The 24,962-nt window shown below is 49.2% G+C and overlaps 2 protein-coding genes across 3 annotated transcripts in view; both read left to right on the top strand.

Annotated features, from left to right (window-relative positions):
• The first annotated feature begins 530 nt into the window (after positions 1-530).
• Positions 531-22,080, top strand: ccdc149a (coiled-coil domain containing 149a). Its single transcript, XM_056576152.1, has 19 exons — positions 531-701; positions 1,845-3,795; positions 3,882-4,045; positions 5,700-5,920; positions 6,034-6,163; positions 6,255-6,352; positions 6,577-8,022; positions 8,898-9,059; positions 9,344-9,385; positions 9,968-10,075; positions 10,325-10,441; positions 10,679-10,851; positions 11,403-11,475; positions 11,576-11,651; positions 13,539-13,683; positions 14,292-14,368; positions 18,215-18,310; positions 19,684-19,904; positions 22,027-22,080. Exons 7-19 carry the CDS (start codon positions 7,972-7,974, stop codon positions 22,078-22,080), a joined length of 1,395 nt encoding a protein of 464 aa, XP_056432127.1. The 5' UTR covers positions 531-701; positions 1,845-3,795; positions 3,882-4,045; positions 5,700-5,920; positions 6,034-6,163; positions 6,255-6,352; positions 6,577-7,971.
• Positions 22,081-24,352: 2,272 nt separating this feature from the next.
• The window catches only part of LOC130369706 (ATP-dependent RNA helicase DHX15), a 28,948-nt gene continuing 28,338 nt past the window's right edge, over positions 24,353-24,962 (top strand). The window contains exon 1 of one of the 2 annotated variants that reach the window (XM_056575201.1): positions 24,353-24,551. In XM_056575201.1, coding sequence (XP_056431176.1) covers positions 24,544-24,551 — 8 coding nt within the window. In that variant the 5' untranslated portion in view covers positions 24,353-24,543. The other variant, XM_056575200.1, reaches the window with a different exon arrangement.

Genomic DNA, 24,962 nt, shown 5'->3' with positions numbered 1-24,962 from the left:
ATTTGGCTCGGCTTATAGTTCCCTATTCCCCTTGGCGCAATACTTGCCAAATAAATACACATGTTTATTTATTTTGCTGTTGTGCCGTGCTTTATTGTTCTCCCAGTCAGTTCAACGGCAACATGTGTTATGGTTCCCTTACTCCCCCCTAGACGTGGCAAGCTTACATACTGGAGCCGTAATAATGACTATGAAATAAAATAAATAGATATCATGAAATATGAGCAGGAATAATTCCTATAAACATTGATGAACTAATATGTCACAAACAAAGCTCCTCCAAGGCTTACACGGGTAGATGGAGCCAAAGGAAAAGAGCTGGCCTTACAGGAACATGGCTGCTAACCTCTTACCTAATCAATAAACTAACAACATTTGACTTAAACAACCAATGACAACGCAAACATCTAAATTCCCAGGAATAGGCTGCATTCTACGAGGTGGCCTACAGGAGGCTCCAGAACCCCTTAAACAGAATACCTGTAAAATGACACTTCCCCTTTAAGGAGGACCTCACACACCAGAGAAACGATACCCATCGTCGAGGAAAAAGTTCCATGTCGGTGAAACTGATGCTCACTATACTTTAGACTGAGGTTCACTCTACTTTGCTATGCTGTTGTTCCATCAGACTAAACTCAACTTTGAAAGTTTTCTCGGTCTCTTCTTCAACCATTGAACCGAAGTTTTCCATGACAATGGTGAGTAAAGTGACCCTCACATCTCTAGAAGTCTTCCTAAAACTCTGTTATATCTGTAAAATATATGTTTTATTTATATCTCTCTATATATATATATATCTCTCTCTCTCTCTCTCTCTCTCTCTCTCTCTCTCTCTCTCTCTCTCTCTCTCTCTCTCTCTCTCTCTCTCTCTCTCTCTCTCTCTCTCTCTCTCTCTCTCTCTCTCTCTCTCTCTATATATATATATATATATATATATATATATATATATATATATATATTAATATATATATATTAATATATCTGTAATATAACCACAGTCCCACAGAGCTTTTACTTTATTAACAAAAGATTAAATATCTGTGTTTGAGGCAAAGCTTCCCTGTCCTTAAGATCAGATGAAACTCAACAAAACATTTCAGCCAATAGTCAAATGAAGTCACATTAAAGTACCCAAAAGCTTTTCCTTCCTGTTCAAAACGTTTCTTCTATCACGAGTTGGTTCTAAATTCTATACAGGCAACGTGATAGAATACAGGGAGTGGCTCTCTTATAATGACACTGTGATAAGAGAAAACTGAGGGCAAAGTCTTAAAATCATAAACTTTTAACAGTCACCGTAAACATATTGGAGTAAAATAGTACATTAAGATTGAATGCAGTACAGGTCATAAAGAAATGCTCTGAACAAGAAACCTGGGAAAAATACTTTGCAATTGACGGTTTCAGAAATCAACCGTCACAGACAAATTGAAAACCACAAAGTGTTTGAACGTGTCCACACTCACATAAAGGCACGTTGCTCTCATCCAATTTGAATCCATTCAAATGAGTATTTGATAAATGCACATTCTATCTAAGGCAGTAAATCGGAAAACTCATAACAGAACTGCTTTCAACCCAAATATTAAAGCTAAAAAGCCAAATTGATACCACCACAAACTAAATCCCCGTACAGGACATTACAAGGAATATAAAACAAACAAACCCACTTATCTGATCTAACTGTATAATGTTGGGCAAAACAGCAAGTGTGACCAAAAATAACAAGAGGCATTGTGGATTTAATTTAGTATTTCAATATTGATGTGACAATGTATTGCATATTGCATTTAAGGCAGCAACAGCTATTGCAGTGATCTAATGACTATATCACCCAACAGGTATTGTGAACAGAAGACATGAATTTCTTGCAATTGAAATTTGTCCCACAAGAGGTTCCTATCATAAAGGAAACACACCCAATAATCCAGTGTATAATCAGCAACAAACCTGATAAGCTCAAACTACTGCTTAAGAAACATGACATTAATGGACTTTACCCATGCAAGGAGATAAACGATGAGGTCTCCCCTTTGATTGCTGCTGTAGCATTTCAAAGGGAGGGGATTTTTTCATTTCTTCTGCATGAAGCTGCAAACCCAAACACCTGTTCACGCAATCTTTTGAAAACATCTTTGCATTGTGTTTCATTGAACAAAGCTCCAATTTTCTATGCGCATAAATTGCTGGCAGCAAAAGCTGATCCAAATGGAGTCATTAATAATCAGATTAATTTGCATCTGACCCCACTGCAAGACGCTGCCATCAGTGACAGAGACGATGTTGCAAAAGTACTTATCAGTGCAGGTGCAGTTGTCACAACGTGTACTTTGACAAGCCCTCAACATGATGCTTACAATGACAAGGTATCTAAAATGATACATCGCTTAGCATCAAATGGTTTCCAAATCTGTTCAAAAATTAAAGAATTTGTAGATCTGAGCATTGCATTAAGACAAAAGAGTCCTGAAGAGGTTTTCCAGTTGTTTGATCATGTTATGCTGCTTGAAAATCCTCAGACACATCTAAGTGTTCTTGATATTATGTTAAGTGCTGCTGGGCCACTGGAAACAGAATACCGTAGTAAAGGTATCAAGTGGCTGAAGGACAACCATAAATTAAACCTCTACATTGAGGAGGCCGTCAACAACTTTACAAACCTTTCAAAAGAAGTACAGCCTCTGGTTGTTCAGAATCTGCATTCAGTATTTTGCACTTTGACAGAGATACCAAATAACATATCACTGTCTTTCATTCCTAAATTACTTGAGCTGCTTTCCACAAAAATGTTGAATCAGAATATACCGGAATTAGTTGTCATTACACTCTATGTGATTGCACAGAAAACAAAAATGAAAGATGCTTGGGATTGGGATTTCATTAAGAACTTAGGCTTAGGAATTTATTACTCTATAATCACAAAACACTCAGCAACTGCATTGTATGCCTATGGCATATTTGCAAACCTTGCCTCAACGGAACATGCCAACAGAATGTTTACGTCCATTGGGTTAACTTCTGTCCCTGAAGAGATTCTTACATCTGCAGAAATGAGGATGGATGACAATCTCAAAGAAAGTCTAAGGCACCTGCAGAAATATTTAATCCACCCAAGCCCAGCATCAGAAGATTCCATATCAGCTGATAAAGAGCTGTTGGCACCCAAGAAAAAGAAGAAAAAGAAGAAGCGAAAGATGAAACAGGAGGAGCAGAACGAAGAACTGCACAATGCTTCAAGTGACCTCTCCACAGCTTCTGTCCAGGAATCTGTTGCGAATGAACTCCATCCTGTCATCCCCACATTTAGAAAAGAACAGAAGTGGTTCAAAATAAGTGAGAGATGGAGCGAGAAATTAGAGAAGCTCTCAAAAAGCGAGGATATCATCAAAGTTGGAAGCATATTGTTTGTGAACGATGAAGAATACCGCATAGCGACGGGGAGTGATGGAACTGAAGTCTTCCTTGGCCTCAGAGAGGATGGCACTGAGGTGGCAGTAAAGAGAATGTCTAAAACTAACGACAATGTGCTGAAGAACGAGGAATCATTCCTAAGGCTTCCAGAGCTTGAACATAAAAATATTGTGAGATACATGGACTATGCCAAAGATAATAACTTTGGTTACCTTGCACTTCAACTGTGTGAGTTCACCCTGGAGGAATTCCTCAAACCTGATTTGACAGAAAAAAAGAAGAGAAATCTTGTTACGGACGTTTTATCTAGCTTGAGTGTGCTACATGGTCAGACTCCTCAAATCCTCCATCGGGATATTAAACCACAGAATGTCTTGTTGGGTAAGAACTTTGGACATTTTGCGTTTGAAGAATTTTAATGTGAACAATATTGTCTTATCTTGGACAATAAAATCTTCATTTTGCAGATGTTCGCGGCAAGGCACGTTTGGCTGATTTTGGCATCAGCAGAACATTGCCCAAAGGGCAGACTTCCCGGCACACAAAAAAAGCTGGAACAAAGTGCTGGATGGCAAGAGAGAATATAGATGAGGATGTTGAAGTACCATGCAAGATGAGCGCTGACATACAGGTTTGTGTTGTGTAAAAACTAATTGGTGAGATGGGGCCCTATCTTGCATCCGGCGCAAGTGACTTAGTCACTGGCGCATGTGTCGTTGCTAGTTTACAACTGGCGCAAAGCGTTCTTTTCCCACCAGCGCCACTCGCCGGTAAATTAGGGATTGATCATGCGCCGCAAGGGGCGGTTCGGCGGAAGGAGGAGGTGTGTTCTGGCGCAAACGGTATTTTGCCGTCCCGAATACCATTGCGCTACTGACCAGGAAATACCTGGTTTAAAGTCAGTGGCGCGTTGTTCAAACGCTATTTTAAGGGCGCATGCATACATGCGCATGCGATGCATACGGATTGCTTGTGCACCTCGCGCATACACTACACTGCTTCTCTCATCTACCTAGCCGCACATTCTTGGTAAATTATTTGGGAAAGAACAGCTGATGCAGCGGTAATAAGTTGTACTTTTAAATCAATGCATCTGCAAACACCGTACAGCAAACACATATTTTCTTGACACAGACATCGTGTAGGCCTACATGCCCATAACTTTTAGGATTGATGAGTAGGCCTATTTGATCGTGAAAAACATTGTTTTACCGCAAGTGAGTGTTAAAAAGAATGAATGAATGCGGGCGCGCGTGTGTGCTCTGTAAGGCGTCCAGTTTCCAACCTCGAAATTTCACTTCATTTAAATTTAATTTGCATGGTATTTCTTATCCTTACCAGATGCCCGAACCACCTCAGCTGACTCCTTTCTAAGTAAAGGAGCAGCGGCTCTAATCCGAGTTCCTCACGGATGGCTGAGCTTCTCACCCTATCCCTATCTCGTCCTTTCGGTCATCACCCAACCCTCATGACCATAGTTGAGGATAGGAACGAAGATCGACCGGTAGATCGAGAGCTTTGCCTTGCGGCTCAGCTCTCTTTTCGTAACAACGTTAAAGCGAACGCAATACCGCCCCCGCTGCTCCGATTCTCCGGCCAATCTCACGCTCCATAGTTCCCTCACTCGCGAACAAGACCCCGAGGTACTTGAACTCCTTCACTTGGGCAAACTAAACACATAACGCATAATACAATCAATGGCAATGTCTATTACCGCGGGGACACATGCATATTAGGATAGCATACAATACTGATAAGAAACAATGTTTATAATGTATTGCGTATATCATTAAATAGAACCACAGTTACTGCATATCATATGTTATAGCCTATCATACGTTTTCTTTGCCGAAATTTATTTGAGGACTCAGTATATTCCATGTGTGAATTAGGCCATATTATTTGGCAATAAACTAAGCCATTTGCAGTATGAAATTCTCGGAGACTGCAGACGCGCTGTCAAAATATCAACTCGTCCGATTCAAATGCGCTCATGGCTCTTAAAGGGGATGGGAGCTGGCACTCTCATTGGTTTGTTGCACGTTACGCCCAAACCACACCTACGGGTAATTAGGCTGCTTCAGACCAACCCTTTTGACACTTGCGCCGCGGCGCAAGCGTCATTTATCCGCCTGTAAAATAGCGATAGCGCCGTAGAACCGCCCACAAAGCTACTTGCGCTTTGCGCTTCCCACTTGCGTTTCAGACCGTTAAAATAGGGCCCTTAGTGTTTTCTACTAGATTATTTTTCTTTCATTATTAATTATTTTTCCTTTTTCATGTAGGTGGCAGGGATGTTGACATACTACATCCTATCTGGAGGACATCATCCTTTTGGCAGAGGCTGTAGATGTGAGAGCAACATTCTTGATGGTTTGTACAGTCTTGACCATGTTCAGGATTTGATCGCAAAGGATCTTGTGAAGTGGATGATCAACAAAAATCCAATAGAAAGGCCTACAGTGCAGCAATGCCTGGCCCATCCCTTCTTCTGGTCGACTTCCAGGTATTAAATTTGGTGCATAATTTGAATTGAAAACTGATGCATTTCATGAAATTGGGTCTTTTGATTGGTTTTTCTTTTGTTTTTGTTTATTAATGGTAATCCTCATCCATCAGCAAAATAGAATACTTAAAAAGTATCGGCAATGAAGAGGAGGTGAGAAACTACAGAGCGACGGACAAACGCCTCCTGGATGAACTGGATCGGGATGTAGGGGAGGCAAGCTGGAAGGACTGGAAACACAAGGTGAAGCGCTGGTCATTTGTTTCTTTGTATTTGTGTATTTGTATTGGGAGAGAGGAAGAGAGACTGAGACTGAGATTTGATGCTTTTTCAGTTTTCACCGGAGTTGGTGCAGATGATGGACGGCAAAGGGAAGTATTCTGAGAACACTGCAGGATTAATTCGCTTCATACGCAACCTCCTTGAACACTAGTAAGTAAAGAACATCAGATGGGCAGGAGACATCCTTGAACTAATAACCTTCAACAACTCTGGTTCATTTCTATAAAATGAAATTGTAATATTTTGTCCGATTACAGATATTTGGAAACCCCCAACTATTGAGACACAATGTATTTCAGATAGCGATAATTTATGACATCATAATGCTATTGTACATTATAATTGAAAATAATCATATTATCTATTTTCTACAGCCCTGAGGATGCAGAGCACATTGATTTGATGGCCACATTTCCTCATCTCTTCGGAGGTGTCTACGTTTTTGCAAAAAACAAAGGTTGGAACAGCAGGGTCAGCCTGAGAAGGATGTTTCAAGAGGAGGAGTAGGAGGTCACATCCGGTGGTGTGATGAACACACTCAGCCTGGAGGACCGGGCTCCAGGCTTCTCTGTGCCTGTCCAGGAGTCAGGAGGACCCCCCCATTCAGTCACCGTCATACCATGAATGTCAGTGTCTGAATGGGGTCGGAGGACACTGTGAAGCATAGATGTGAGTTCCATCATGGAAAACGTCTCCTATCTGCAGCATTAGATAAAAGCACCCATCTGTCTAAATCCAGGCTGTTCCTAATTTGTCGCCTCCATACCTTGACTGTCAATCAATCGACTATCTACAGTGAGAACTATTTATGTATCTTGCTCCAAATTTATGTTTTTGTATAAGAACAAGCTTTTTCATTAACTTGCACATTCATAATTTTACTCTTGTATTGTGTGACTTTGTAAGGTTTATTTTACTAAATTGAAAAGCTCTGAAATGAAAGTAATAACATGTCGTTTTTTTATCATTTTGAATATTATCACATACTTTGTCAGACGCTACTGCTGAGCTTCGGCCTCACTATAACCGCTTAGGGAAATGGCGCCATCATGTGTAAAGATCAGGAAATGCAGAGCCAGAGCGGCATTTTGGCGGTCCGTTTTTTGTACACTTTGGTTTTATCCCTCCAAGCATAACGTGTGAACTTGTTTTGCATTCTTGCAATTGCATTTCAATAAAAACAGCAACATTTCTGGAGTAGGCTTATACGTCAAATGTTCAATTAAAGTCATGTGTTTTTTAGAAAACTAAAAGTAGACATGGGGAATTAGTTATGTTGGATGTGAATTTATTGTGTTCTTTGCATTCATTATAATACATTCAGGATTCAGTAGTCTGATCCATCTCTGCCGAGGTTCTGCTGTTATATTTGTGGATAAACCTGAAACTTGTTTTAATAAATGAAAATATTTCATTAAACTTCTGTGTGAATATATATAAAAATAAATAATCCTCACCTGCTAAACAAGGCCGAGTTAATCATATCTAATTGTGGTTGCTTTATCAATTTATTTACGTTGTATAAAGCTTCTTAAGATCCCTAGAAAGTTGCTATATAATCGAAGTTATAATCTTCACTCCGGCAACACGCCCACATCCGCGTATGACACGCCCACATCCGCTTATAACAACGCCCATGTTTCGTGACGTCACACAGTAAACAAACGGAGGTGAGGATACGTCACGCCGAGGGTAGCCACGGGGGAGAGAGAGATTCAACTGAGAGTCGAGGACTTCAGAACCTGCTCCTATCTCAGCGGGAGGAGACCATGCACTCTCCGAAGAGGACGGAGAGTGACTGGCAGGGGCTGGTGTGCGAGGTGAGGGCTGTCACTCATCTTCTTTCATCTCTGCTCCATATGGGACTAGCCGACAGTGCGTCTCGAAAACATCGCGATATTTTTGTGTTCTCGCGATGTGGTCTCATAGTTTCTATCTTTTCTTGGAGTGTTCTCCTTGTGTTCTCGCGAGATGTTTGTGTTTTCGCGATGTGCTCTCCTTGTTTCTATCTCTTTTTATTTTGTGTTCTCCTTGTTTTCTGGCGAGTTTACGAGACGCACTGTTTTTAACCATTGAACCGAATGATGATTATTGTTGGGAGATGAGCACTTTCACTCTGCCTGTCCTTCCCGGACCATCGCGTCACCAAAAGTTCGTCTCGTGAAGATCTCGAGAACACCCTTGTGTTCTCGCGATCCTTGCGGGACTGAGTTTGTTCGTCCTTGTGTTCTCGCGGTGTTTTCTCCTTGTTTATATATTTCCTTTTGTGTTCTCCCGAAGTTTACGAGATGCACAGTTTTTTCACTTTTTAATGAATGAACACAATAAAGTATTGTAAAATGAAATAAAATAAGATGAAATAAAAAATAAGCTGCAACTACAGTCGTTTAGGCCTATATGTTTTTTTCTAACCCTTTTTTTTAATATCAGTGTTATTATTGATACAATTACTATATCTTACTTTGCTTTTCACAAGAGGGTGATGTTCACTCATAACATAATATGCTTATAACAGTGTTGTAAATATTAAAAACTCTTCCACCTGAATAAGGTGGTAAAAATTGAAACATGCCTTTTAAAAAGATGCTAACACCAAACCTCCCTTACTAACAACTAACTAACGTGACACAATTTTTTTTTGCACAACAACGGATGCACTAATCTTCTTATGAATCTTCTTGGACATGCTGGCCAGTTCTTAGTGTGCAAGCGTAAGCTGGAGAGTAAGAAGGATGCGCTGCTCATCCTGTCCAAGGAGCTGGATAACTGCCAGCAGGAGAGGGACCAGTACAGGCTGATGGCCAACCAGCTCCGGGAACGTCACCAGGGACTCAAGGAGAAGTACAGAGAGCTCATTGTGAGGAAGAAACACACAAGCGAAATTTCACTTTTTTTTTTACACCTTTTGGTTCCGGAAATTAACTACAGTGCCATTTCAAATTTGACAGTAATGACGAAAGCAACCCACCCGTCACACCCTCTGATTATCAAAACCAGGTGTTAGCGCTTTAAGTGTCTCTTTTATTGCGGTTCGATTCCCCTTTTGAGGCTCAAATGTCAACAACAAAACTAAAATGTACTTTTTCTTCGACAAAAAACAACACACATCCAATAATCCCGAATCGCGGTTGTGCATTTCAGGACGGCGGCGATCCATCCTTGCCGCCAGAGAAACGCCACCTGGTGAGTGGTGACCCCGACTCGCCGCCCCCACTCCACACTCCAGCGGGCGGCCACACAGTCAAGTCAAGGCTTTATTATTATGTTGCCAAACTACACAAATCGTCTGGAATTCATTTTGGTGATATTGGCTCACACAGGACAGTACAAACAAGACCACACAGAAAAAAGGGAGACAACAAATCTGACCGGACACACACAAAAGACATCACGTAAAAAATAGACACATGCGTGTGAAAATAAAATGAATGAATAAGTAGATAAGACCAAGTGCTAATGCATTTAAAGGAGGAGTACATACAGTCGCTTTGTAAGCAGAGCTGATAAGGAGTGTGGCTGGCCATTAAGGACCCTCACAGCCTGAGGACCGGTGCTGTTTGAGAACCGGGTGGATCTGGACCTGATGCTTCTTAACCTTCGACCTGATGTTAGAGGGGTGTAAAGGGAATTAGCGGGTTGAGATGAGTCTACGACCCACCCACTGGTGGGTTTGGATGCTGACCAAACCCACCAGTGGGTGTGTGTGTGTGTGTCACATGATGATGATGATGATGATGATGGAGGGACCCCGGCCCGCCCCCCCAGGTCAACCTGGCCCAGCTGCTGAGGGACTCCAGGGAGCGAGGCAGGAAGCAGGCCGAGGAGGTGAAGGAGCTCACCCAGAGGCTGAGCGACGCCCAGGGGGACAACAAGGTGAACCGCAGCCTGGTGCACGCGCACGCACGCACGCACACACGCACGCACGCTCACACACACAAAGAACATTTAAAAATGTTCGGTTCCATATAATCCCTCTATCTCTCTTTATTTTCTCTCATTGGTCCCTCCCTCTTTCTCTCTCCCCTTGGTCCCTCCCTCTTTCTCTCTCCCATTGGTCCCTCCCTCCCTCTCTCTCCCCCTCTCTCTCCCATTGGTCCCTCCGTCTCCGTGGCGACCGGGCAGCTCCTGAGGATGAGCATCACGCGGCAGCGGCTTGGCGACCAGGACGTTGGCGTGCGCCACTTCCCAGCCTACGAGCGAGAGGACCTGGTTCTACAGCTGGAGCGGGCGGGGCTACAGGTGAGAGGGCGGGGCTACAGGTGAGAGGGCGGGGCTACAGGTGAGAGGACCTGGTTTCTGGTTGTGGTTCCTTGCGACGGTTCCTGTTGAAGGTTCTTGGTGACGGTTCCTGTTGAAGGTTCTTGTGTTATCTGGTGACGGTTCTTGTGTTATCTGGTGACGGTTCCTGTGGTTCCTGGTGACGGTAGAGAGAGCGTGGAGGCCCTGGCTCATGGTCGTCCCCCCCCCCCCCTCCAGGTGGAGGAGGCGGAGCAGAGCATGGAGGCCCTGGCGGACGAGCTGCAGGACGTGAAGGCGGAGCGAGACGCGTTCCGGGAGAAGGCGGAGCGCCTGAACGTGGAGCTCAACCACATCCTGGGGGGCCCCGGGGCCCCCATCCTCGACCTGGACGCCCTCTGCACCGAGAACAGGTGTGTGTGTGTGTGTGTGTGTGTGTGTGTGTGTGTGTGTGTGTGTGTGTGTGTGTGTGTGTGTGTGTGTGTGTGTGTGTGTGTGTGTGTCTGTGTCTGTGTCTGTGTCTGTGTCTCTGTGTGTGTCTGTGTGTGTCTGTGTGTGTCTGTGTCTGTGTGTGTGTGAGAGTGAATGACTGAGTGAGTGAGGAGATGATGACGGGATCCTCTGTGTGTGTGTGTGTGTGTGTGTGTGTGTGTGTGTGTGTGTGTGTGTGTGTGTGTGTGTGTGTGTGTGTGTGTGTGTGTGTGTGTGTGTGTGTGAATGTGTGCGTATCTGTTTTTGTGTGTTTGTGTTTGGATAATCCCATCGAGACATTCATTGATTAATGAAATAATCCAAAATAAAGATAAACGTTTGAGACAATGTATCTCACCGAGCTAAAAATAACCTATTATATATGAATTCTATGGGATCGGTATTTTTCTGTTTACCAATCAACACTTGCATTCATTGCTATCAACCACGTGGCTGGGCTGTCCTCATTGGTTCTCCGTCCCTCTGTCTGAAGGTATTTACACGAGCGCTTCAGCCAAGTGCAGGGGGAGGTGAGCCTCCTGAAGACCCACGTCGTGAAGTACAAGGTAGGACCGCTCGCTCGTGTCTCAGCTCATCGCTCAGCGCAGCAACCCCGCTGACCGCTACCCCCCCCCCCAACCCCCCACCCCCCCACCCCACACTCAGACCGCCCTGGAGAAGAGGAGATTCCCCCAGGGCCGATCCAGCGTTGGACTGACCGGCGTTCTCTCCGCCAAACAGGGTAAATAAAACCAACGCAGAAGAGGAACATTTGCATCTACATTCAGGGCTTTTAGCAGACGCTTTGATCTAAAGCGACATACAATAAGTACATTTGTCAGAAGACAGAGGATCAACAATATATCGCTGTGGGTACAGTAAGGATGTTCATAGAACCAAGTGCCAAGCACTAACTATCACTAGGTTAACCCATTCCCCGCACACAACAACGATAGCTAGGATAAGATGCTATACAACTAAGTACTATAACTATGTATGATATACAATAAGTGCGTACATTAAGTGCCAGGACGTACAACATGCAATAAGTAGGAAGGCTGGGAGGGGATGGCTATCAAGAGTGTAGGTGAACTCTGAACAGGTGAGTCTTGAGTTCTTGAGCTCGTTCCACCACTGGGGGGCCAAGAAAGAGAAGAGTTGGGACTTTGATGATCGAGAAAGAGCACGAAAATGAACAAACGCCGTCATGTGCGCCTATGTGATGAACAGGTGAGGTGTATTTACCGAACCAATCGGGGCAAGAGATGCCCTGATTGGTCAGAAATGAGCCGGGAGCGGTCAACATCTTTGATTGGCCGCAGTCAAGCGGATCCCAGATATTCTCCCAGAGCATATCGCCCACTAATAGCAGACGGACGGCTTTGACACACAGAGTTCCACCTGCAACTCTGACTTCGATTTTCCCACTAAAAAAAATCGACGTGTCCCAGTAAAAGCCACAAACAACTTCTGGAACGACAGACTAATGTGTAGCAGTGGTAGCCTCCCGCTCAGTGCAAGAAGCACAATGTTTTGACTGACAGCTGACAGCACAAGTGAGGCAGAGGCGGGAAAAAACGAGCCAGGGGAGGCGGTTGGGAAGTGTGCCATACCAGGTGACGGCTGGCTGTCTACCTCGCTGTAATGTGTGTGTGACACGCCCGCCACCGCTTGTCTGTCTCTTGTCTCGTCTCGCTCTCACCCCCCTCCCCCGTCCGTCCGTCCCTCGTTCAGTCATCTGACTCCGTTGCGCTCCTCTCGTTGGTACCTTCGTTTCACTCCGCTCTTGTCCGTCCCTCGTTAGGTTTCCCCCTCCGGCCCCATCGGTTCGCCTCTCTTCTGTCCGCTCCTCTCCATGTCTCTCCCGTCTGAGTGCGGCGTTGTCTCTTAACTAGCTGAGGTGCTGCCCCCCCTGGAACCGGCCCGGGTAGGACAGCGCACAGCCAATGAAGCGACAGCGTAACAACCACACTAAACCCACAGGTGTGAAGCTCCCCTCCACGCGCTGAGAGTAATTATCGTCCGGGAGCTATTGCCGGATATCCGTCTTTTTTTAATTGCGTCTTTAATTAGCCATGATGCCATGTTCTCATCCTCCTCTCCCTCCCTCTCCCCTCACCCCCCCTCTTCCCCCATCTCCCCTGACCGCCTTTTCATACTCTCTCTTTCTCCCCCTATCCCTCTCCTCCTCCTTCCCCCTCTCCCCTCCTCTCTCCTTCTCCCCCTATCCCTCTCCTCCTCCTTCCCCCCTCTCCCCTCCTCTCTCCTTCTCCCCCTATCCCTCTCCTCCTCCCCCCCCTCTCCCCTCCTCTCTCCTTCTCCCCCTATCCCTCTCCTCCTCCTCCTTCCCCCTCTCCCCTCCTCTCTCCTTCTCCCCCTATCCCTCTCCTCCTCCTTCCCCCCTCTCCCCTCCTCTCTCCTTCCCCTCTCCCCTCCTCTCTCCTTCCCCTCTCCTCCCCCCCCTCTCTCCCCCTCTCCGCTTATCTCTCTTTTCCCTCTCCCCCCCCTCTCTCCCCTTACCTCCTCCCCCCCTCTCTCCCCTCTCCCTCCCTCTCCCCCTCCCTCCTCCTCCCCCCCCTCCCTCCCTCCCCCCCCCCCCCCTCCCTCCTTCCCCCCCCCCCCCCCCCAGTCCAGGAGCTGCTCCTGGAGGAGTGTGGCTGTAGCCTTCCCGCCACACCCCAGTCCATCAGCGACCTGAAGGCCCTGGCCAGCGCCCTGCTGGACACCATCCAGGAGAAGAACCTGGTGGTGCAGCACCAGAGACACACCAACAGGTCTGCCCCCCCCCCCCCCGGTGGTGCAGCACCAGAGACACACCAACAGGGCCCCCCCCCCCCCGCCCCAACCCGTCCCGTCCCGTCACACACGGGACGGTGAGGGCTGAAGGGAGTTGGAGTAGGTTGATTCCACACTGTGTTTATTCAACCTCCCTGAGAACCCTCCCCCACCTCCAGGTCAAACACACACACACCCTGAAGACACACACGCACATACACAACCTGCACACACACAACCTGCACCACACAATCACACATACGCACCCGCACACATACACACGCACACATATACACAAGCACACATACATATACAAACAGAGACAGAAAGAGAGAGAGCAAGACAGAGAGAGAGAGAGGACACACACACACACACACACACACACACACACACACACACACACACACACACACACACACACACACCACACAGACACAGACACAGACACAGACATACAGAGAGAGAGCAAGAGAGAGCGAGATAGAGAGCGACACAGACAGACAGACGGACGGACGGATAGACGGACGGACGGACGGACGGACGGACGGACAGAGGTTCCTGTGTGACCCAGGGTGTGTCTGTGTGTGTGTGTGTGGTGTCTCCACAGGATCCTGGGGAACCGAGTGGCGGGTCTGGAGAGGAAGCTGAAGACCCTGGAGGTGTCTGGGCTGTGGAGTCTCCCAGGTGCCCCCCTCCCTCCTGTATCACGCCCTGTACACACGGACACACACTGACACACACTGACGCACACGGACGCACACTGCCACACTGGGCCCTGGGCATCGTTCTGTGGGGAGGGGGGCAGGGGTGGGATGGTAGTGGGGGCTCCGTGGGTACACCCCTGCTTGGGTTGACCGAGGCTCAGAGCTGAGGCTAATTGTTTCATTTATTTTATGAAGAGTTTGTGTGTGTGTGTGTCTCTTTCTCGCGCTCTCTCCCTCTCTCTCTCTCTCTCTCTCCCTCTCCCTCTCCCTCTCCCTCTCCCTCTCCCTCTCTCCCTCTTCCTCTCTCCCTCTTCCTCACCCTGCCCCAGCTAACTCTCTCCCTCCCTCCCTCCCTCCCTCCCTCCCTCCCTCTCAGCTGCGTCTCAGGCTTGACCTACTGCCTGTCCCTGGGAATTGGGAGTATGTGTTCCTTCTGCCCCACTTAGCCCATGCACGCCCTTCACTGAGCCCTGCCAAGCATCTTCTGGGCCCCCACCCAGAACGGACGCCACCTCGTGCACACCACTCCAATGTGTCCGCCCGATTGACCCCACCTCCCCCCCCCCACACACACACACACACACACACACACACACACACACACACACACACACACACAAACACACACTCCTTCTCTCTCGCTCCTTCTCTCCATCTCTCTCTCTCTCTCGCTCCTTCTCTCTCGCTCCCTCTCTCCCCCCTTCCAATGTGTACGCCCGATTGACCCCCCCCCCCCCCCACACACACGCACACACACACACACACACACACACATTCCCCCAGTGTGCATGGGGTGGCCATGATACCATCAATTGGCGTCATTGAAGCCCCCCTGTTGTTTCGACCGTGCTTCTCTGCCCGGTCGTTGACTCTTGACACAAGCGGCTCGTCTCAAAACACCACAGCTCAAGAGGTCACGAGCTGCAGAAATGCGATGATTGCAATCATCGCATGATATGATTTGTTGACGGTTATATTGACGATGTCTTTGGAAAGTAGTCCTCCTTCAACTGCTCCAAGTTTAATTTGTTTTTACAAATCAGTGAGAACGTATTTCGACTCGGGAATACATTTCGTACGTCAAAAAAGCAACAATAAGCAAATTCTAATTAAATCGGTTCAGGGCTCGACCACCAGAGGGGGGTGTTGCTCTGTGTATGAGGGGCCCAGCGACGGCAGAGCCGGCTGCCGGATGGAAGTGCCCCGTCACGAGACCGTCATTCTCGCCGCCATAAAAACTGACAAGCATCCATTACTGAAAATGATTGCGCACATTACAAACACATTTAGGAGAATGTGTCGTTATTAGGGAATCTTTAGTCGGGGCGCCCAGCGACCGCTGTCCACCGTCGTTAGCGAGGTGGCGAGTGATGGCGAATAGAGATACTTGATTATCTGAGGTGTTGATGAGATATGACCGTCGGACGGGCTGGGGGAGGGACGGAGGCGGGGTTGAGGAGGCTCGACGGCGCGTTTACCCGGGGCCCCGGAGTGAGAAGGGTGTTTTACTTCAGGATAAGTAAGGGAGCCCCCTCCCTGCAAAATGAACAATGACAGTGATGGAGAATCCGGGACAGGCTTTGTGATGTGATTGGCTCAACCCTAAGCACCTCCCACTGCCCCCCCCTCCCAATGGGTCATATGACAGCGGGGAAACCATGACATTCCCAACTGAAATCCTGTCCCCACTCGCATCTCTCTCTGTCTCGCTCTCTCTCTCTGTCGGTCTGTCTGCATCTCCGTCCGTCTGTCTGTATCTCTCTCTCGCTCTCTTCTCTGTCCTTCTGTCTGTCTGTCTTTCTGTCTGTCTGTCCGTCTTTCTGTCTGTACCTCTCCCTCGCTCTCTTCTCTGTCTGTCTGTCTGTCGGTCTGTCTTTCTGTCTGTCTGTCTCTTCCAAAAGGACGGCAAACAGGGTGGGTGGGTGGGGGGGGGGGGGGGGTGTTGTTGGGTGAGGTAGGCCCGGGGGCGTGTCCTCAGCAGAGGTAGCAGACAGCGCTGCACTAGAGCCAGACAGTGTGTGTGTGTGTGTGTATGTGTGTGTTTGTGTGCATGTCCCCATGTGTGTGTGTTTGTGTGCTTCTGTGTGTGTGTGTGTGTGTGTGTGTGTGTGTATGTGTGTGTGTATGTCCGTGTGTGATTGCGCGTGTGTGTGCGTGCACGCATGTGTGTGTGTGTGTGTTTGTGTGCGTGCCGTGCACATGTGTGTGTTTGTGCGTGTATATATGTGTGCGTGTGTGTGCTGGACCATGGCCTCTCCTCCTCCTCCTCCCTGTGTCCTTGGCTGTTTCCGTGATATGGAGTTTTATGATCCGGTAATTCAGGAGATGCCTTCATGCAGGGAAGCCTTTTATGCCTCCCCCCTCTCTCTCTCTCTCTCTCTCCCTCTCTCTCTCTCGCGCTCTCGCTCTTGCTCTCGCTCTTGCTCTCGCTCTTGCTCTCGCTCTCTCTCGCTCTCTCTCTGGAGACGGCTCCATTGTTTAAAGTGGCGCGCTGGGCGGGTTTGAGGAGCAGAGCCGGCCGGCCTGGACCGACAGATAACTGCCATCAGGGTTTTTTAGGATTCGTCCCTGGTGTGATACACACACACACACACACACACACACACACACACACACACACACACACACACACACACACACACACACACACACACACACACACACACACACACACACACACACACACACACACACACTGACACACTCCCTTCCTCTTCCCACTGCACACACTCACGCACTCACACTCACATACTCACACACTCCCCTGCGCTCACACACAAATGCAGACATGTAAACACACACCTCTTCTATCAGCGCAACCACACACACACACACACACACACACACACACACACACACACACACACACACACACACACACACACACACACACACACACACACACACACAGTCGGTGTGGGCCTATGTACGTTACCACCACCAGCACCTTATAATTGCCTTTTGTCTTTTTATATTTTCCTCGGTCACGAGGGGCGAGGCCATGGGTGGCGCTTAAAGCTGCCCTACTTGGTGCCCGGGGTGCGGGCTAATGCAACACGGGGTAACACCGCAGCTTTAATCTGAGCATGACGACAGTCATTGGCGCTTCGGTTGAGCTTGAAGAACAGCCGGGGGCTCCGATACATTTAGCAGCGGGTCAAACCTTCTTCGGGACAAACACAACAGCGTCCTCATCCCCGTCTCCGTCCCACGCCGTCCAATCGCTTGCCTCCGTTGTACCACCATCGCCGCAAACACGCACACACAGACACAGGTACGCACACGCGCGCACGCTCGCACGCGCAAACGCGGGCGTGACCCGTTCTACGCAATCAGCGGTCCGTAGCGATCGGACGCGAGGGACGGAGAAAGGCCTGTGACGTCCACGATCGCCGCTGCCGTGGCAACTGCCTGCGTTTTGAGCGACACCTCCCAAACCCCTCTCCCCCCCGCGCGCCAGCCCCCCCCTTCCCTCGATGAGGAGCATATGGCGCCCGACCAGGAGTGCGGTGCGTGAAGGCGTCGCTAATGAAGACGGATGATGGGGGGGGGGGGGGGGGGGGGGGGCGGGCGAGCGCCCAGATTCCTTATGAGCGCCCGGTGAACGCCATCATTTATTTATTCGATGCCTCTCGTACCTGGCGACCGCCGATTCAGGCTTTATCCCGGACCTTCGGGTGGTCCCGCCAAAAGGCCCCGCCCCTGCCCACCCGCACACCCGCCAACGTGCCCCCTCCCCCCTCCCCTTACCCCGCTCAACGCCTGCTTCCTGCTTCCGATGACGTCCCCGTTGACCTTTGACCTTTGTGGTGGCGACGTCTCGCAGGCGCCCGGGAGAGGAGCCCCGCCCTGGACGAGACCCTGCGGCCCGCCCCCCTCCTCGTCCCCACCGACGCCTCGGCGCGCCCCGCCCCCCCCCCAGGTGAGTGTGTGTGTGCGTTCAAACGTTTAACGGGCGTTGTGTGTGTGACGCCTCCGCTGCCGCCGGGTACCCCCCCCCCCCCCCCCTTTTTTTTTTGTGTCTAACGTCGATAACGACGGCCCGCGGCATAATGGCTGTAATTAGGCATCTTCACTGCTGCAGCCCCCCCTCCTACCCCTTCCCCCCCTTTTATTTGACCCAGCCCCCCCCCGCCCGTCCTCCCCCTTTCTTTCCCGCCTCTGCCGCTGCTCTCTGTTTTGTCATTGGTTGCAAGCTGCCCAAATGCCATGGCATTTTGGAAATGTGAGGCGAAATTCCGCCTGCTGACATTCAGAAACTTCTGCCACGTTCCCCTCTAAAGAACTGTGTCCGTGCGTGTGTCTGTGTCTGTGTGTGTGTGAGTGTGTGTGTCTGTGTGTGTGTGAGTGTGTGTGTGAGTGTGTGTGTGTGTGTGTGTGCACGTGCGCTCTGTATCCGCGCGGTCATAAATATGGATGGGGGTGCATGCAGCGAGGAGGCTGGCGTTGTTGTTGTTGTGTTTTCCCTCCTTTTCTCTTTGACTTCTCCTCCTCCTCCTCCTCCTCCTCCTCCTCCCCGCGTTTGCAGGGGGCAAGGTGGAGGCTAGCTCCGTGCTTCGTGCAGTCCTTAACCTTTTTTGACTGCACACGTCCACAAATATGGGTCAGTAATCCCCCAAAGTGCAGGCATATTTCCGCAAAGAGGCAGAACTAAGCTGTTTTCATCGCACGGGCGCCGGGGCCGTCACGCCCGCAGCCCTCTTGTCTGAGACGCGCCGGGCCTGCGACTATATTTAGACGGTTGCCATGGAAGTACAGTTCAGTCCGTTAAGTAATTGAAATAAGTTTCTCAATTGACCTGATGGCCCGGAACCCCGGTGCATGTCTCCTGAATGCGGCCGTTAATAACGTTAAGGACGGTAGTCTGTGGACTGCAGCGCGGCTCTCCGGTGAAGCTCTGCTCAGCGTTCCGCCTTCTCACACGATACCGTTGTGAAGAATTGTACAGAATGGAAGAATTGTACAATTGTATTTCTACAGCACTTAATCACCGGTGCAGTCTCAAAGGGCTTAACATGCTGTGTGTTTATGACCCATTCCCCCCCCCCTATGACCCTAGCCCCAAAGAGGGCGAGGAAAAAACTCCCTGAATCGAGGAAGAAATGTTGAGAAGCAACAGGCAAATATGCGGCCTTGTTTCGCCATCCTTACGATAGATCATGCCTTACTGTATATGTGGTTATTAGGGTCCGCGGTTGTGAAGGACGTCCTCAGAAGGGGAATGCCAAATGTCGAGTAATTTTTTGAAAAACTGGGCCCTGATGACCAATCACACTCCTGCCCTTCTGCGGTCAGGTGACCAAACAGGAAGTGGCCGGGCGTCGTCGGGACGGTGCCTCGCCGTCGACAGCGACCCCGCCACGGACGGCGCCGGCGGCGGGGGTGAAGCCGACCGCGGTGGCGCCACGGCAACGCTGGGCGGCCCTGAGGTCCAGCAGGGGGCGGAGTCCCACCGGGGCGTGATTGACAGCCGAGCGTCGGAGACAGCGACGCTGACAGAGGAGGAGGAGGGGCTGGTGGTCGAGGGTGTGGTGGAGGAGGAGAGGGAGGAGGAGGGGGAGGGAGAGGAGGGGCTTGTGGTCGAGGGTGTGGTGGAGAGGGAGGAGGAGGTGGAGAGGGAGGAGGAGGCGGTGGAGGAGGGAGAGGAGGCGGTCATGGCGCTGGTTGTCCCGGGCGACCGCGACGGAGAGGGGTCACGCGAGGACCCATCCGGGAGCCAGGAGGAGCCCCTCTCCACCTCTTGCTCCTCCTCCTCCTCGCTCCTCCGCCAAGAGGAGGAATGGGGTATTCACTGCCCATCGCGCCAGAGGGACTCCCGCCCCAACAGCAGCCTGGTTTAGACCCTGAGACTAACCAGAGGTACTGCTGTCGCTACGGTGGTTTTGTCTTTTATTTATTTATTTATCTATTGTTTCCCGGGGATTTCTAGCTTGTTGCCAACAGTTCGGTCGGCTCACGGTTTGACCCATTCGGGGAAAGACACTTCATGCTACACAAGAACGTGTGCAGCGTGCGTGAACCTATGCCAGCATGCCACACGTTCACGTACCACAGTGGAACACGCGGGGGCCTTTACACCCAGGACAGTATTGTTCGGTCTGCCACCATCGAGCACAGCCCGAGGTGGCTTTGAGACACTTCTTGATGTGAAGGAACTGACAGCCCTGAAATCCACCAATACCAAACCCCTCGCCCTACAGGAGTTGTTTAGGCAGGACAGACGACAATCCTCGACCATCAAGTCCGACGTCAACAAAGAAACGGGTCAGTCCTACCCTCTGATGAAATAATCACAAACGTTTAATCCAATCCTCTTCATCAAGATGTTCCTGGAAATAAACCCTCGTTTATGGGTCTTTGCTTACTGTTGACTATCTTAATATGCTTTGTGTCCTTTTGAATGTGTTAATAGATGGATAAGATACTGGGAAGTGGATTTGGCTTTGTGGTGTTCATGTGCCTTTTTGAAGAAGTGGTGTACTACTGATGGATACTACTGACGCTCACATAAAATGTATAAAAGCTAGCATTGTGTATCTGTGCATTTATTGTTATTTCCTTCCTACAGATATCCTAGAAAAGCTGATATTCTGCTGCATCATGGTATTCATTGATATGCATATTATGATATTAATAGCAAATGTCTCGTCTAATGATACAGGACTAAATGATCATGACAAGACTCACCCACCCACACACTCACACGAAACTACACCAGCCCGTTCCTTGCTGGGTATATGAAATACACACTTTGGTTTTATCCCCTAGTCCGGAACCCACTGTGAAGGGCGAGTCAACGGTGAGAGTCTCTCTCTCCTCTCTATCGCCCTCTCCCTTTCTGTTTGTCTGTGTGTGTCTCTCTCTCTCTCTCTCTCTCCCTCCCCCCTCTCCCTCCCATGCAGGCGACAGCTGGCCACTCCAGACAACACCCTGTCAAAGCCAGAATCCACCGACTGCTTGTTCTGCAGACGGTTACACTCTCTATTTTTAATCTTCAACGCAAAACAAAGACTGCGAGGAGAAGGAGGAGGAGGAGGAGCAGGAGGGGAAAGCGGGGATATCTTTGGAGCCAGGGTTGCCGTCGGGCTTGGTAGATAGGCTATGCTAGTATAGTGCGTTAGATCGTCTCATGCCGCTGATCGGGAGTGTGAGCCAGCTCTCTGACTCTCCGCTCTCGAGGAGTTTGCGATGGAAGTTTTTGGATGAAAGCAGATGGAATCCGCCGCTAATGAAATCGTAAGAGGCTGCCATCAGCGGCGCCTCCAGGCTCGTCGTAAATGTTCCGGCCTATTTTTTCACTTTTTGTTTTAAAAAAAAATTATGTTTTAAAATAAACCAACACGCCGAAAGTGTGAACGTTGCGATGCGTTGTGTCGCACAGTCATAATGGCGGGGGTCGGTGCGTGTGTGTGCGTGTGTGTGTGTGTGTGTGTGTGTGTGTGTGTGTGTGTGTGGGGGGTCTTCGGGGGATCCCTATGGTAGAGACCGGGCTGGACGCGGGCAGGTAGGCGACCGGGCCGCTGAAGTGACCGCCATGCCCTTCTCCCCCGGGGGATGATGGGCGATGTGTGACATGGATCGAAGTTGACGTTTCCCTCTCTGATCTGCTCCGCGTCGCGTCCCTCGACCATGACCCAGCCCGGCCTGACCATCGCACCGCCCGTGGTCTCTGCGGGAGACGTGGTTCTCTAAAGAAAGGCTTGTCGTGGTAGCTGAAATGATTAAATCAAATTCCATTATTTGTACAGAGACCCTAATCGCAGGTACAGTCTCAAAGGGCTTCACAGGCCGTACGTTAATGATGCCCCCCTGACCCTAGCCCCCCAAAGGGCAAGACAAAACTCCCTTATTTAGTGAGGAAGAAGTCTTGGGAGGGAACGCAGAGTGAGGGATCCCTCCTTTCTGGGATAATCAGGAGTGCAATGGTGGCCATAATTGACAAACATACATACAGGCAAAACATTTTAAATGGTGATGGGGTGCTGGCCGGGTTAAACATAAGGAGAGTCCGGGCGTTCAGTTGTAGTCACTGGATAGGCCAGGCGTCCAGTCGACAGACAGAGTAATATGGTCGTCCGAATGTTTACTTGAGACTTATCTCCGGTGGTTTGGGTGCAGAAAGCGGTCAGATTATCCGGGCGTCTCGGACACGTTTAGCTGATCTTGAGTCAGTTCATTTGCTGCCAAAAGATGTAAGATGGCCCCAGAAGCCAAAGAGGGGAGCTTAGTTATTAGCCAATCATAACAGAGCTCGGAAAACAAAAGACTTGGCCACTGCTGTATGACGCATCTCTCTCTCTCTCTCTCTCTCTCTCTCTCTCTCTCTCTCTCTCTCTCTCTCTCTCTCTCTCTCTCTCTCTCTCTCTCTCTCTCATTTGCTCTCTCTCTCCCATTATCTCTCCATCTTCCACCTGCTTCTATTAGACTGCTCCTCTGAGAGACACAGTTCACAAAAGCCAACAGGTGTTCACCTCCTCTGCAAACTGTGCGTTCCTCTCTCCGGGAACGGGGGGGGGGATCACAACACAATGTGTGATTGTTCCGAGTGCATTCATTGCATTCATTTGTTCCCCAGTAGAAGTTCAGTCAATGCTAAACGGATACAAAACATCACCAAAATGGCAGTTAAGCAATGACAAATTAGTGAAATGATTGTGCCAAGCATAGTTCGCGTTTACAGTTGTATCTTTATTTCTGGCAGCATTATGAAGCTAAGCTAAGTTACAGAAAGATGTAGCACACTGTAACGTTGGAGCATTGATTCAAACTCATCCTACAGACCCCAACACAAGACGCAAGGGGGTTGGAAATGTGGTGAAGATATGGCCCAACTTTGGCTCGCCCATTTTCAAAAGGAACCATATCCAATGTGGATATGATTCCACCATATCCTATTCAGAAATTATATATTATATTAGATATAGCGTAGCTTATCTTACGGTATAATATAAAAAGGCAGTAACTTAATGTAAAACTAAAGCTTTTTTTTATATTCTGTTCATAATCACTCACTGTCATCATATTAATATTAACATTTGTCATTATTTGAATGATTCAAATAATGACCATAATACATTGAAATTGTATGTATTCATGATTATTTGACGATGATAGCATTATTAATTGCGTTATAATCCCGGACACCATGTCGATTGGCCCGACTTCTGCTTGCTTCCTATGATGTGAGTGTTTCTTTAACGCTGAGTAAACACGGAGTGTTCCCCGCCTGCGATTGGACCTCAGCCCCCCCCCCCCACAACAACCCAAGGCCAGCCGAGCTTGGGACACGGCGGGAGGGAGGGGGGGAGATAAGCAGGAAGCCCCTTCTGGGGGGGGGTACGTAGCCACAACGTACATTCAGATCTCTATTAAGATAGCAGGCCAGCGGCTGGTCCTGATAAGAGCAGACAGGACTTGGTGATGCAGGGGTGATTGTGCACCCCCACCATCGCCAACCCCACCCCCACCACCACCACCACCTTAACAACCACCACAAGCACTACTACCACCAACAGCTGCACCATCACCCTCACCCCCACATGTAACACCACCACCACCACCACCTTAACTACCAAGACCTGCACTACTACCACCAACACCGGCACTATCACCATCACCACACCTGCACCATCACCACCACCACCACCACCATCACTTGCACCACCATCTTACCTGGCTATTGCCAGGTCTATCGATTGATTATCGACACGTATACAATACAGCACTTAGTAAGTACTGGTGGTAGTATTTTATTTTATTTTGCATCATTATTCTGATTGGCTTTGGGGGACAGAAAAGGGTTTTATGCAACAAGCGCAAAGTGCATATTTAATCTACAGCTGCAGTGAAATCGCACAGCAGCGCTGAACTCTAAAAGGGGGCGGGGCCGCCCATTTGGCGCGCACGTCGCCGCTACGTCGCCCCCCGCAGAGGAGCGCTGCGCCGCGCCGCGCACCTCTCACCGCACCGCTCTCCGCACCGCTCTCCTCACCGCGCACCGCATCCTCCGGCGGCGCACTTAACCCGGACGCGGCTTTTCCTCTCACAGCATGACCTGAGACGCCGGCAGTTTCTCATGTCCAGCGCGTGTTAGCGTCCCAACGTTGAATAGCAGTTCGTTTTTTCCGTCGGCGGTTATTTCGTATTTGGATCATAATGATGAGGTAAGCGCTTCCGGTCGCCATCTTCCCGGGTGTTTAGACCCGTGCGCCGTCGCGTCCAAACCGGCCTTTTTATTTATCTGTTTCGGGACATAAGCGAGGGTCAGGATGTCCAAGCGACATCGTTTAGACCTGGGGGACGACGGTTCTGGTAGAAAGAGGCCGTCCTCCGACGGGTACGTGAAGGATAGAGCGGGTTTCTAACGGCTTGTTTTGTTGTTGTTGTGCCGGAGCTAACCGCTAACTAGCCTAGCATGCTAAGGCTAATGTTGGTGTATTTGAGCTATGTGATGTCTTGCCCGGGGATGATTCCTCTGAATATTGGTAGAGTGTGGCTTACTAAAGGTATACAGCTGTGTGGATCAGCAGTGTGGTGGATAGTCACGTTTTAAACGTTAAATAACGTGTTGATGT

The sequence above is a fragment of the Gadus chalcogrammus genome, chromosome 17 (genome assembly GCF_026213295.1).
Source record: "Gadus chalcogrammus isolate NIFS_2021 chromosome 17, NIFS_Gcha_1.0, whole genome shotgun sequence".
NCBI classification, from domain to species: Eukaryota; Metazoa; Chordata; class Actinopteri; order Gadiformes; family Gadidae; genus Gadus; species Gadus chalcogrammus.
This window is presented reverse-complemented; position numbering and strand designations above follow the sequence as displayed.